Source organism: Scomber japonicus, chromosome 9 (genome assembly GCF_027409825.1).
Source record: "Scomber japonicus isolate fScoJap1 chromosome 9, fScoJap1.pri, whole genome shotgun sequence".
In the NCBI taxonomy this organism is placed as follows: domain Eukaryota; kingdom Metazoa; phylum Chordata; class Actinopteri; order Scombriformes; family Scombridae; genus Scomber; species Scomber japonicus.
In genome coordinates, this window is record NC_070586.1 from 21,886,930 (window position 1) to 21,901,310 (window position 14,381).

The following is a 14,381-nucleotide window of genomic DNA, read 5'->3' on the forward strand; positions in this document are numbered from 1 at the left end:
AAGTGACAGTAATGACAGTGTTATAGAAAATTACGATAGTAAAAACAGATTAAAATATTTGTTGAATGTCAGAATGCTAAAATCACCGGAAAAGGGAGGGGGCTGTCACTATTAATTTGTCTTTATCTTTCCGTTTTGTGTAATGACTGTAGCCTATACCAAGGTAATAGCGACTTAATAATGCTAATAATAATGCTTAATAATGCGTCTTCATTCTTAATTATATATACATATATACATATATATATATATATATATATATATATATATATATATATATATATATATATATAAAAAGAAAAACATTTCATTACCATAGTAAATATTTTAAAAGGTATGCATTTTGATAGGCCTACATTTTCAGTTTATCGACAAAATAAGTTTTGAATGGTTACCAGATATGGAGCATCAAAGGTAAGGTAAGTAGGGACTACTAAAATAATCATATTTTCAGAAATGTATAGGCTAGTTGATCATAAAGGAATTTGTAGAAGGAAATTAAAATATTTATTAATATATTTATTTTTTTAGACCAATATAATTCCTATATTTGTTCACCATTTCTCAAATGTTATTCGTGATGTCTAAAATTGTTCAGTTGTGTTCATTGATATATTTCATTTTGTTTATGATTTTTGTGTTATTAGAATTCAATTGATAACTTTTCTTTAAGTGATAGTGTTTAGTCCTACATCGATTTTGCTAATCACAAGAAAATGAGTCATCCACGGCAGGGGTAAGTAGCCTAAATCACCATCTGTAAAACAAACAAATTGTCTATTTGATATGGGTCTTGTGTTGAGCCATCCCTCACTCTGAAATATCCATGAAGTCAGCCCAAACGTTGTTTTGCGGTGCACACGTATACTATACAGTATACGGTAAAAGCGAGAAAGGTATCTAAAGCGATCCTCAAGACGTCACACGTCAACCACAAAGCATGACGTTACCGTACTGCATAGGAAATGCGCGCACAGCAAAACAACGCGATTTGGCCCGCAAGATCAACAATCAAGGTCTGATTAGTCTGTTTTCATGAAAAACAAGTATGGAAAATGGAAGGTGATAATGACTACTTAGTATCTAACATAACTCACTCTTTTACAAGTAAATGAAATTAAATCTGTCAGACATAGTACACAATCTGAAATTAATTAGACTGACCTGATACAATAATGACTTGACGGACGGTGCGCTGATTACATAATGTACATTATTATTGTTCTTTACAGGTTCACATCAGATATTTTCCGATGTGAATTCATTACTGTGCTGTTGAGACTGACAGAACAACACAACAAACTACAAACAAAAAGGGAAAATCAAACACACACTCTCTCACACACACACACACACACACACACACACACACACACACACACACACACATTCTTAACCCTAAGTTGAACAACTTAACGTAAAACAAAGTTAAACAGGCTAAATCTAGAGTACATCCACACATATCTCCGTTCTAAAACAAAAGGTAAGCTTTATTAACAGACAGTTGTCACTGCATTAGGCGTACACAGCGTGCAGCTAAGTGATAGCAGCCAAAGCTGGACAGTATTTCTTATTTAGCAACTACTGCACAAACCTCTCTTAGAGAGGAAAAGTACATGTGTAAGCCAAACAATAATAATATGAGAATTGCTTGAATTCTGCACAGTGTTGTTTTGTTGTTGTTCTGAGATAAATAGTTATCATTGTGTTAACATTGTTATCATATAGTTATTATGTAACCATGTATTATCATTACATTCTGCCTTAGGTTGAGCAAGCTCAAGACGAGACATAAAGCCTGAACCAGAATATGATATAAAAATACCATAAAGTGAAAAACAAGTAATCTAACACACATACATACAAAATACATACATACATACAAAAAACAAACAAACAAACCACAGGGCAATCTCATATTAATTTAAATGTTTCTAATAAAGAAAATAATTTCAGGGCTTTCTTTTCTTTAACAACTGTGATTTACTCCGGAGTAAATCATTTACTCCAGAGTAAATCACCCCCTCCTCTTCCGGTGATTTTGGCATTCAGAGAATCAACAAATATTTTAATCTGTTTTTACTATCATAATTTTCTATAACACTATCATTACAGTCACGTCATCCTGTGGCAACTGCCTACACAGCCTCCGATCAACCACAGATAAAAGTCAGATAAAAGTCACTAGGCCTAGTGACCAGCGTGTGTATTACACGCTTTGGCATGATACCGGGTTGCTCCGATGCCGCGGCAGGTCTGTGGCAACTGCCTACACAGCCTCCGATGCCGCGGCAGGTCTGTGGCAACTGCCTACACAGCCTCCGATGCCGCGGCAGGTCTGTGGCAACTGCCTACACAGCCTCCGATGCCGCGGCAGCTCTTTGGCAACTGCCTCAAACAGCCTCAGCTGCCGCGGCATCTCTGTGGCAACTGAAGCTGCCACCGGAAGCTGCCACTGAAAGACCGAGAGCTGCCGCGGCAGGTGAGGTTGCCACCGGAAGCTGCCACCGGAAGCTGCCGCTGCCACGATTTGCGCTTGCTGTCACTCCGCAATCCACAGTCCTCATGTACTAAAATGTATCTGAAACTAATATCAAGTATGTTAGAGTCTTTTTAGTGCCTAAGTTCAATTTTAAACTGTAGGCTACCTCATCTCATAATTATTCTAAAACGTATCTGTTTAATGATTTGTCTTTCTTCTGTTATGGCAAAAAATGGAAAAAAATGATTTATACATACTATAGTCTCCTGTACTTGTTTATGATGTAGCAGCACTAATTCTTCTGTTTGTATCATTTTTTATCATTGTTTGTTCTGCTGTAAAAACTTGATTTCTCCCCCTAACTTGGTCTATTTTATATAATATACCATATAATGAACACATATGGAACCATTTAGTCTTTTTCCCCTCATGTCCCTGCCCCCTTTGGAATGATACATTATACTTACACTGTAAACCTACCATGCCAATACTGTTTATGTTCAAGTAATAGAAGAATTTTGAATTTTGAATTAAAAAAAGAACATGCATGATTTCATCCTCTAGGTGTCAGCATGTCGCTGTAAATCTTAGTTGACCACTTCTTCACCAATAGTAGAATTAGAGTTTTGTCACGTGACCAGTGGACTAGCCATGTGTACGTCTAATGTGTGCGAGAGCAGCTGATCTCTGAATCGTGAAGATAATACAACATGTTCTCGTTTGAAGATCTGATGACAAGTCTTCAGGACTGTGTGATCACCAAAGATCAAACACCAGAAAACGTCAGCCAAACCCTCGGGCTCCTTGTTAATAAACTGTCTGAATCATCCAGGTTGGTACCTGAACTTCAATTTCCTTTCCTCCAGAATGTGTCACATTGTGACACTACCATGTAATAATGACTGAATACTTATTTTTTGCATGGACAGGAGTAGTGTGAAAAGATGCAAGGAGCGCAGTTTAGAGGAGGCTGTGCAGTTGCTGAGAAAGATTTCAGAGACAGAGCTTGAAGGTTTAAAGGAGAGCCAACTCCTGCTTCTTGTCAGACTCCTCATCTCCCTGCAGCTGCAGATGGTCAACATCTCCACAGCCTGTCGAAAAGTAGACCAGGTCAGCTCTATACTGAGTCTGTTCAATGTTCTTTGTTTAAACTAAATGCATTTTGTTGAACCTTCATTCTCATTTTCATTACAGATGTTGCAACATCTGGCAAAGGTGGACCACCAACTGGTTTTTAGAGAAACCCAACTGTGTTTGCACTCCATAGGGCACACTGATCAGGTACAGAGCAGTTCATTTACTGATTTTACCAGATCATCACATAAAGACACTACAGATAACTTTTACCTCATCTTCTTTTTAGATACTGTCTATGGAGGATCTTCAGAGAGGTTAGTGTCAACTAAAGATAACATGATACTACAGTCTGTCACAGATTGTATAGGAACGTTTTTTTTAATCAAATTGTGTTTTGTTTTGGGGTTTTTTACTTTAGCCTGTATGTTCCTGGAAGACAGCACTGTTGGTCGAGAAGTGTGGCGAGAGTCATGCCTGTCTTTTATGAATAAACTGTCTGAGTTATTCACTGTTGTACTACAACAAGAATCCCTGAGAGATGGACCGCTGTGTTATATTGCTGTTAAGGTAAATGTAGTGCAAAGTGCATGGTGAATCACTCAGAATCCATCACATAGTCTTATTGTGCAATACTTCTTACTGATCTGAGAACAATGGTTTCTGCAGGTGTGTCTACAGATATTTCAGCTGTTGTCCAGTGAAGTGGCTCCTCTAGTGTGGAAGAAGGAGAATGAGAGCCAAACACTGCAGAAGATCCTGCAGGCTATTATGGACATAATCCTCGGACAGGTGATTCGGTAGATTTAATACTGCAGAGTCGCTTACTGAAATTTTAAATATTAGTTCATTGGTGTAGGTTCCATCTCATTAGTCAGTGTTACTGTCTTGCAGTGCTGCAACAGGGACACTCGCCTTTTGGCAGGCACTGCTGTGGCCATGCTGATTAACACAGCATCAGAGAGCAGAGCTGGAGGTGCTGCTGCTTGGAGTCTGCTACAGGTCTCTCATTCAGGTCTGTAACCACCACCAACACTGCAATTTCTTTCCTGTTATATTATATCAAAACTTGAAATTAAGTTTAAGCTCCTGACTGAATAGCTGTTCTTCCTGTCACTTCTCAGAGCCGTGGCTGCTGACTGTTGGTGTTCTTCAGGTGCAGTGCAGCCCCGCAGGGAAGGATGGAGTGGACAGGCTGGCTGTGAGCAGGGGCCTCCTGACCTGCTGCCGACCTCATATCTTGCTCGCTTCACATGCGGATACCACAGTAAATATAATGAATGAAACACATCAAGAACGGCACGCTTCAATTTATATATGGCTGCTTTCTTTACCACATCTATAATTTCTGTCTTTTCAGAAGTGTCTGCTGCTGGATGGTTTGTTTCCTCTGGCCTTTGCTTTGTGTGAGAAGAAACTGGACTGTCACCACTATGCCTTTGAAGGTGAGTAATATCCAAGATGTTTATTCATGGGCTTAAATGGGGAAAAAAATCACCTGTTCAAATATGACATGTTATTACAGTGTTAACACTATGGCTGAAGAAAGTCAAAGAATGTCTGGCTGATATTTGGAAGATGACAGGTGTTCGTCTTCTACCTGACAACAGCAGCCTGCAACAACAGCTCATTCATATTATCTGGACCAATGCTGAAAGCCCAGTGAGTTGAATTTCTTTATGTGTATATTTAAATATGTTTTAATATTTTGAATTTCAATATTTTGAATGCCTGTCTGCAAGTCTCCTTTGGTAACAAACATGGGACATGGGGAACTCAATGGACAGCCAAATATTGTAGGATGTAGTATTTGCCAACAATACCATAAATTAATAGTCATAGTATAGTTGTGTTTGTTGGGAAGACTGTAGAAAACAGTTCATGCCAATTGCTCTGTCACTTTTATAATGCTTTTATTTCTATATTGTATTTATATTGTTGCTTCTTTTTAATGTGTTTTTAATTTCTGTAACTCTGTATGGTGTCCTTGAATGCCAAGAAAGGCGCCTTTAAATAAAAATGTATTATTATATTTGGCACACTGAAAAGAGGTAGTGTCAACAAATTATATTTATGTTTGTGTGAACATCAAGTTCATTCCTATAACTAAGAAATACATTCAATACCTCCTTGCCTTACTCTGAAAGTCTCCTAGAAACAAGCCATATCACATAGTGGACCTCATGTTAGTTTATCACATTACTTAACGATACATGATTCTTTCATTTGCACTGGCAGGTGGAAGGTGTGTCAGAATCTGCACGCAGTTGCTTTTGTCTGCTTCTGGAGGTCTATGAGATGGACTGTAAGAAGTTTGCTGACACAGAGAAGACTCTTTATTCAAATTTGCTTCAGCGAATAATCAAACTCCCATGGGAAGCCAAAGCCAAATATCATCACCTTTGTGTTCTTCTCCCATATCTGGGTACTGACATGGTGAGGATTAATAGTCATTACATTGTTAATAATGCTGTGGTGTTGTCATTAGAGCCTATGATGACTTTATGCATGTTTCTGTAATCAATCAGGTGCTGGATCAATATGGTGATATCCCCAATCATCTACTGAAGTGCCTGTCAACCAATCACCTGTCACCATGTGGCTCAGAGCTTTACAAGTGTCTGGTCCAGCAGCAGAGGAGAGAACTATGTGAAGGCTCGCAAAAGTTGGCTTCAATCGATGAGGTGAATCTGGCCGATCAGTGGGCAAGACGTTGGCAGCCCGTCCTTCTTGAGGCATTGACTTCTGATGTGACTCTTCTACAGAACCACAGCTCATCACACTTACTGCCCTGCACCTTTCAAGTCTTTCCCTCTACTGTGGAGCTGCTGCTAGCCTCTCTGGACCCATTCACCCCTGGTCACCTGCATGCCTGGGCCTGCATCATGAGTTCCTACCGGGCCACGACCGGAGGCTCTCCCTGGGCTCTGCAGGGCAGCTCAACCCATAAAAACCTCCAGCTAGCTCTAGGATCTGTAGATGACAAAGTGCGACTTGCTGTTCTCAGCCTTCTCTGCTGCAGCCCAAAGACCAAAGATACTCCAACTTCAGAGGAGCTGTCAATTATGAAGACCTTCATTCCTCAGAACCTGAACTGTGAGTCCTCACCTTTTCGCCAACATTTTCAGGCAGGAGTGAAGAAATTTCTGGTTCGTATCAGAGATGGCTGCTTGGCATGTGTCAGAAGAGAAAAAGGCAAGAAGAAGGAAGATGCCACCAACTTGGAAAGGGCAGAGGAAATACTGAACCAGGGAATAGGTTAGATGATTGACAGCTGTTGTTGAAAGTTATATCATTTTTCAAGACATAATGGAGAATATTTCTACTCTTTCGATCTCCTATTCATAAGAAAAAAATGTGTGCTCTCATAGGTTTTGTGGAATGGTTGGGTGAACTTCCTTACTGCTATCTGGCACCAGGACACAGTTACCAGAGGAAGAAGACTGTGTTGTTGTTGCTGTCTGCAGTGCTGGAGACCTGCACAGATACCTGGAGCCCCGACAAAAAGAAGGGACAACCTCCAGGTTAGTTTGAGATGCCAGTGATTGGGAAAATGGAGGCCAAAAACCCCAGACATCTATTGTTTTATTATATTTTTGCTTGGAAGTTTAATAAGTTCTTTGAAATGTTCTCTGCAGTGAACATGGGGTCTCTTATTAACTGCGCGAGGCAAAAAGGAAAGTGGGATTTCTTCTGCAAGGCAAAACAGCTGGTCCTCATCAGCTGTTTAGAAGATTCTACAAATGAGGTAGAGTTGCCTTAGCTTGACTCATGATCTCTCTTATTTTTCAAATTTAATATATTAAAGTAAATATTGTTTTTCCTCTAAAGATTCGGGAGCTTTCGGCAGGGTTATTATTGAGATATTTCCCACCCAGTTTTCCAGATGATATCACTTCTGTGCTGCTCACGCGAACCAAACAGCTCCTGTGCAGTCCTCGGGTGCAGGAAGCTCAGATGGGAGCGCTGATGATGAAGGTTGTCCTTCAGAAGTAAGCCTTGCCTGCCACATATTCTCATGCAGAATTATCTTGGCATTAGATGTGATGGATGAGAAATTATCAGTTGTTCTATCTTTCAGAACACAAGACCAGTCTGAGGACTGCGGGCCCAACAATAACATTACTGTCAGCTGTGGAAGCAACACAAAAGTCTCCAGCTTTGTTAGATTCCTTGTGAGGGAGCTGGAGGACCACTACCTGACAGCCAAGGCTGATATGATGCTTGCTGCCAGAACCAAACCTATACATGGTAAGTGTAGGCTGAGATCAACAACTTTGACACTCCCATACTGCCGATCACACCTAAAAAAACAATTTTTTTCTTTTAAATCCTGTCTTGCATCATGATTCAGGTGTTCTGAGTGCCCTTCAGAGGTGTTTGCTTGAGGCACCTAGCTGTATCTTTGACACACTTGGCCACAGTCTAACCATTGAGGTCCTGGGCCTGCTGGAGAATATCTCTTTGCTTCTGCTGGGTGTGCTGTATGGAGATACTTGTGCTACTGATGAGGGTAATGAAGCAATTTGCAGAAACAGTACTTATTTGGGGATAAATGATGCATCATTTCAATTGCATGACTACACACACTATCTGCAATGGGCTTTGAACTACTGCACTCTATCTTAGATGCCCCCCCATCTTTTTGTGATATGGGCAACGCCATCAGCTCTCTGATAGCACAAGCATCAGGAGGAAACCAAGGTGATGGAGAGGAGTGTGTCTTGCTATCTGAAGAACACAGCCTTGTGCTCACCTGCTGCTGGGTCTCTCTCAAGGTAAAACACAACTGTAGTGGCAACTTCACTTAATAGTTATCTTATATGCTGTATGTGTTGTAATGGTTATCTACTGCTCTATTTTTTCTAAATAGGAAATTGGGATCTTTTTAGGTTCTCTGGTGGAGAGAATTCTCACTGAATCCAAATCCAGCAAGTGCCTGCTAACAATAGAAGATCTAATAAGAGCATCAAAAGTATTCAAAAATATTCTTCTCAAATGTCGCCACTGGGTAAGTTTTATAAAAAACCATCTGAATGAATTACATTTTTCTTACCTTTTTAAAGGGATAGTTCCCTTTAGGGGATGTCATACAACTTCATGTCAAAAAACCTGAACTATCCTTTTAACTTTTATTTTGGTTCCTGAAAAACATGTTTTCCTTCACCAGGGGGCAGTAGAGGGATGCTGTGTAGGCTTCACCAAGTTCTGTGCCTGTCTACTAAGCAACAATGATCCACAGTTTAGGAATATCCCAGCCCACATGCTAACACAAGTGAGTTGTGGTCATGTGTATTTTTCCTGTAGAAGATACTTGTCTGCCAGATTACAGATATTTTTCTTCTCTGATCTCTAGGGATTGAAGGTTGTGCAGTCTCCTCGTTCTACTTCTGTGACCCGGCGGGCTGCAGGGTTGCCTATGCTCATCCTGTGTGTTGTGTCAGCAGAGGAGGCCAGTAAAACACGGCCACTTTTATCCCACAGCGTGAAGATCTTACTGGAGACAGCCAGAACCCCTCTGCCTGACAGCTGGGACCAGACACTGGACCTCCCACAGGTTCTCAGACAGAATGACAGCAATCAAGATATTGTCTAACCTTAAAACTGTGGTGTCTTGATACCTACAGGTTGTATATTTGTGTAACACCATATTGTCCTTTACAGGTGTGTGCAGTTCACACTCTGCAGGCCCTAGTGCGTGGCTCTGGGCTGGGAGTAGCTATCCTTCAGTTCGCCCCTGATGTAGCCATCTTGTCTCTCACTCTGCTCAGTTCTCCCTGCTGGGCCATGAGGAATGCTGCTCTGCAGCTTTACAGTAAGACACAAAGAGATTTAGAGCTTTACTTCTATTCTGTATTTGTGAAATGAAGCATGGCATACTGACCAAAGTATGACTGACACAAATGAAAATCTGTTTCCAGGTTCTCTTTGCTCACGAATGCTCGGCCAGAGGCCCAGCAGTGACGGGGGCGGCCCCACTCAGCATGGCATGTCCCCCCCTGCCTTCTTCTTCCACTACCCTGCGTTCCACCCCTTCCTCCTTGCAGAGCTTAGAGGGGCAGCACACAACCTCCAAGGTCCACCTGAGGAGGCCAGGCTTCGCCTTCAGCCATCGCTCTACCCTATTCTTACTCTGTTAGCCCAACTGCAGCCTGGCGTCCAAGACTCAACTGAGTAATTTCTCTTTGCTTCTCATTAGACAGTTTGGCCAGGTTAAAAGGGCACTCCAGGAAATTAGTATTGTACTCCCATAGAGGTGGAGGGCTTGAGAAAGATTTAAAGAAGATCAAGCAGCAGAGGCAGAGATGTCCTAACTTTTAGTCCACATTAACTCCGATGATATCACTATGACATTTTCTCAGACCAGAGACACAAAATACTTTTACCACAGTTTTCACAGGCTGAGTAGTACTCCTCATGACTGACCTATTATGTGTAAAGTCACTGGAGTGCCTGTTTAGCTGTCATCATTCTTTATAGCAGTGTTTTTTTTAAAATCCAGCCTTAAAGTATGTAGATTTTAATTCCAACCAAAACTCAGACCAGCTGGTTCAATAATCTTCTCCACTTTACCAGAGGAGAGGGAACTATTAATGGTGTGACTCAGGACCGCCGGTTAATAAGTTGGCTTTTTATACAGTATTTTTAAGCAGTGTATATTAAGTGTTGTACATTCATTCATCTTTATATGGAATTTTATTTTACTCACAATCATTTTCTTCTGCCAGATCGTTGTCAGACTTCCTGCCCCCTTTACTCCAGCTGTCTGCCAGTCCCATTTACAGTGTGAGAGTGATGGCTTCGAAGGCTTTGGTTGCCATGACTCCCCCTTTAGAGTACATGAACATCCTCATCAAACTGACATCTGAACTGCCTGGTCCACTGGATCGTTGCTGTCACAATCGACTCCACGGACAGCTGCTGCAGATCAAAGCTGTTCTAGACAGAGCTCTCTGCTCACACAGGTGAGACTCAAAAGAGCTGCTTTATTTATTCATCAGACACTTTCAGGCTGTGAAATCCTAGTTGTGTCTCTATATGCAGTGCCCCTTCAGCTGACCTGTGTGAGGTGCTGAGCAGGGTGGATGCCTCACTGTGGCTTGCAACTGAGGCTCAGCGCTGCCCCCTGGTGAGATCAGCCTACTTGGCAGTGGCAGGCTCACTGAGAGGGTTCTGCTGTGAGACCTACCTGTCAAAGCTCTACGATACGCTCATGTGTGAGCTCTGTACACCTCAACAGGAGCTACAGGTGCGTGTTTTTGGGAGAGAGTGAGAGTTTGGGAGATGACATGCAACATAGGTTTCTGGGCAGAATCGAATCAGGAATGGGGCACTTATATGAATATGTCTTAAAGACCCTGGAGGTTAGAGTTAGGGTCTGCCAAAGTTAGAGCAGTTTTATCGAAAGGTAGTCGAGATCACATGACATATTTCTGTCTGTTTTGTTTGTACACTTTGTTTTGAAGTGGGCGGGTTTTGTAGCAACATCAAACTATTTCCAGTTTTTGAGTAATAAATAAAATCTGTATTTTGTGATTGTTTCATTCAAAAGTTAAAACAAGTTTTCTGGGACAACCTAACGTATATTTTTTGTAATGCTCTATGTATGTCACCTCCACAGATTGGGCTGTCTTCCTTCCATCAACAAGTGATTCAGTTTCTGTGTGCAGACCAGAATTGGGCCCGTCAAATCTGGGACAACTTTTCTGCAGCAAGCCTTGATCTGAGGCTCGAATTAGTTACATGGGTGGTGGATGGGCGAGAGTTGCAGCAGACCAGCTTGAAAGAGGTGATCCAGGGGGTGCTGCAGGTGAGACGTGAACCGCCTCTGTAGACTTCAAGATGTGGAAAACAACTTTTTCAAAAACCTGTCTAACAGCATTCGGTTTAAGACCTTCTGAGAGCACAATGTGAGGAAATCTGGGAGGCAAAGATTGGCTTAAAAATAATGCTGTCTGAGGCTGAAATCTGACTGGAGACTTTTTTTTCCCCTCCAGCATAAGAGAGGGTGTGTCTGTTTGCTATTATATTTTGCAATCAAGGAAACCTGAGCACAGTTAACCCTAAGATTTTCTTTTTATTAGTTACTTTGTCAAAGTTCATGTAGGTTCATTTAAACCCTTCAGCAGGTTACATTATCAGATTTCTTTGTAAAAATAAATATGATAAGATGTGATACGGCATATTTACAGGCAGAGAAGGTAAAGATAGAGACTACTATTTATGTGGAATGGGAAGTTTGAAATGGCATTGTAATTTAGTTTTTGTTTATAATTGCAAAAACTGGCATTCTTTACTTCGGTGTGTGATAACAGGAACAGTTTTTTTTGTGATATGCATTGATGTTGAGTCTGCACCCCTTTGTCTGTCATTAAACAAAAAGTTAATTTGACAACAAGATTAAAAGAACACATGAATGATCTTTATCTCCAGTCAAACCTGAGGGAGGCATTGTTGAGCCACTGTGTGGAGTACCGCAGGACCTACCTCGCAGCCCTGGTGGCAGTGATGGCTGGAGGTGATTTGACTTCACCCCAGTGTCCTCCTCAGTCGGCTCCGATGGAAGAATCGGTTCTGCTTGAGTGTCTGGATTTGTTGCTTGGTGACCTGGAGGAGCAGAGAGGTGGACCAGAGTTCCTCTCACAGGCGCTGTATGCTGCTAGTCTGCTGCTGTCCCAGCAATCAGACTCCAGGTTTGACACATTTTACCCTCTTTTTATTTCATTGTAGAATCACATATTTGTAACTCTTCTACCTGCAACTCTGACTTTCTTGTTATCTTTGTGAAAATCAGTTTTAAGATTGCTATGATCCAGCGCTGGTGTAGTGTCTTGGAATGCCACTGCTCTCCAGATGCCACAGAAGTGCTCCGAATAGCTTGTGCTGAAGCTCTGTGTGTAGCTGGAGTGTCTCTAATGAGCCGTAGCCTGAGAGAACACAACACCTTGCCAGCCATCATGATCAGGTATTGAGAAATGTCTAATAGGGTTGTCAATCAAATGATATATTGTACTTTGATACTGTAGAGCAAGTCAAAATGTGGAATCTTTCTCATGCAGGTTGATCAACACAGGCCTATATTTGCTGCAGGACCAAAGCCAGCTGGTGAGGATTAAAGCGGCCTGTTTTACCTCCATGTTGCAGCATGCCAGAGAAGGAGGCCAGAGGAGTGTCTACCTCATGCAGGTCAACCAGGCTCTGCCACTCCTACTAGACTTGCTGCTGGAAGAATGTTGGGATACACCTGGCACTTTGCAGGTGCTATTGTGTCACCTGACTCAGCCTGATCTCAGACCTGTGCTGAGAGAGGCTTCAGAAACAGGGTGTGTTACCTCACCAAAATAAATACACTTGTACAAACAGAGCGACCTCAAAAGAGTGTTTTCAAACTGTTATCTCTTACTCAAACTGTGCTCTCTTACACAGGTGTGCCAGTCTATATGAGCAGGATGAGGCCAATGTGTTTGCGGAGCCATCTGTGATGTCTGCACAAGTGCTGCCATACCTACTGCAGATGGCTAAAAAGTACTCAGAATCCTCTACATTGGCACAAAGCCTAATTGCATGGGCAGAGGAGAGTGCTGCACAGGTGCTAGACAGCCTTGCGGTGTGCAAAGAGCTCCAGCCAGGTAGCACATTAGCTCATCAGTCTGATTAAAAGCACATGTTTTAATGATTTCATGTATGTGATGAGCTGTGATGTACTGTAATGTTTTACAATGAGATCATTTCTTCTCTCTGTAGCTCCGACTCTGACCCTGACCTGGCTATCTCTCCTCATGGATCCCCGCTTACACAGCACCCTGTGTGGCCTGTTAGCCAGGGCTGCCTTCCTCCTCCGGCTGTTGAAAACATGTGATGACGTACGACACCTTTGTGATTCTTCAGCCCTGCATGAGGCTGTACGGGAAGTTTGTAGTCTTCTCGGCCAGAGAGGCGTCCACCTTCCCTCTGCTTTAACAGCTGCTGTGGCTGGAGACTTGCCACTATGACAGCACTGAGGAGCTTTTTCTGTACACTCAGTGAGAAAGGCCTTTCAGCCAGTGAGGCAGCGGATACAATTACCTCTGGGTATTTCAGGACAGCCTATGACATCTAAATGTACAGCTTTAGTGTGAATGAGTAGTGCAACTGCTGATGCTGCAGTACGCTAGCAGTTGGCAGACTGACAAAGTTACGCAAGAGCTCAGTCGCTGCAGCCAGTTGTAGCCATCATCATATTATCTATACAGCGAAGAGACCCGTTAAATGGAGAACAGTGTAGAGTCTACACTGTAGAATATATCCTCACAACCTCTCAAGGTCTTGTTTGCTACAATTCTTTTAACAAAATACGGCTGATAATATGAAATTAAATTTCTTAGGCCTTATTTATTTTTCTAATTAACAGATTTTATGCAGGTTGTTGTTCTATGTTGTATGTTCATGTCTCAACCGCAACAGTAGCCACTCTGACCAATGGAGTGATGTAATGCAACAGCATCTGGAGAAATTGGCTACTTGGTGCCCAGCTGGGGAATATAGTGTACAGTTTAATGCTCCATTAGAGGCTTTCTGCCTGGATAAGTGTCCATTTTCCAGCCACATGGGGGCTGAAGATGATTGGGTAGATCTGATAGATAGCTGGTGGTTGCTCCGCAACAGACCACACACTAGAGGAGTTTTACATCACCAGATAGCCCACTGTTTATGTGTGAGATGGGTACAGTACATGCTGTGGTTGATCCATTTTGGGCAATTAACTTAAATGTTCATGGATGTTTTTGACCATCATGTGGTGTTTTTGTAATGTTATTGTCAGTGCTGACACAACTGTCATGGTATA

General features: G+C 41.9%; 1 protein-coding gene across 1 annotated transcript; it reads left to right on the top strand.

Annotated features, from left to right (window-relative positions):
* The first annotated feature begins 3,198 nt into the window (after window positions 1-3,198).
* Window positions 3,199-13,656, top strand: si:ch211-225b11.4 (thyroid adenoma-associated protein homolog). Its single transcript, XM_053325436.1, has 31 exons — window positions 3,199-3,314; window positions 3,412-3,592; window positions 3,677-3,763; window positions 3,846-3,873; window positions 3,978-4,126; window positions 4,226-4,348; window positions 4,451-4,571; window positions 4,681-4,823; window positions 4,917-5,001; window positions 5,082-5,218; window positions 5,795-5,992; window positions 6,085-6,814; window positions 6,928-7,080; window positions 7,195-7,304; window positions 7,388-7,548; window positions 7,638-7,807; window positions 7,911-8,069; window positions 8,186-8,334; window positions 8,430-8,567; window positions 8,727-8,831; window positions 8,913-9,113; window positions 9,221-9,371; window positions 9,478-9,730; window positions 10,285-10,521; window positions 10,601-10,805; window positions 11,178-11,366; window positions 11,990-12,249; window positions 12,351-12,521; window positions 12,616-12,879; window positions 12,983-13,185; window positions 13,301-13,656. Exons 1-31 carry the CDS (start codon window positions 3,214-3,216, stop codon window positions 13,546-13,548), a joined length of 5,610 nt encoding a protein of 1,869 aa, XP_053181411.1. The 5' UTR covers window positions 3,199-3,213; the 3' UTR covers window positions 13,549-13,656.
* The last annotated feature ends 725 nt before the right edge of the window (window positions 13,657-14,381 follow it).

Coding starts and splice junctions, on each gene's coding strand:
- si:ch211-225b11.4 (XM_053325436.1), top strand. CDS start 3,214: ATGACAAGTCTTCAGGACTGTGTGATCACCAAAGATCAAACACCAGAA. Junction 3,874..3,977: donor TATGGAGGATCTTCAGAGAG/GTTAGTGTCAAC, acceptor TTTTTACTTTAG/CCTGTATGTTCCTGGAAGAC. Junction 5,002..5,081: donor TCACCACTATGCCTTTGAAG/GTGAGTAATATC, acceptor ATGTTATTACAG/TGTTAACACTATGGCTGAAG.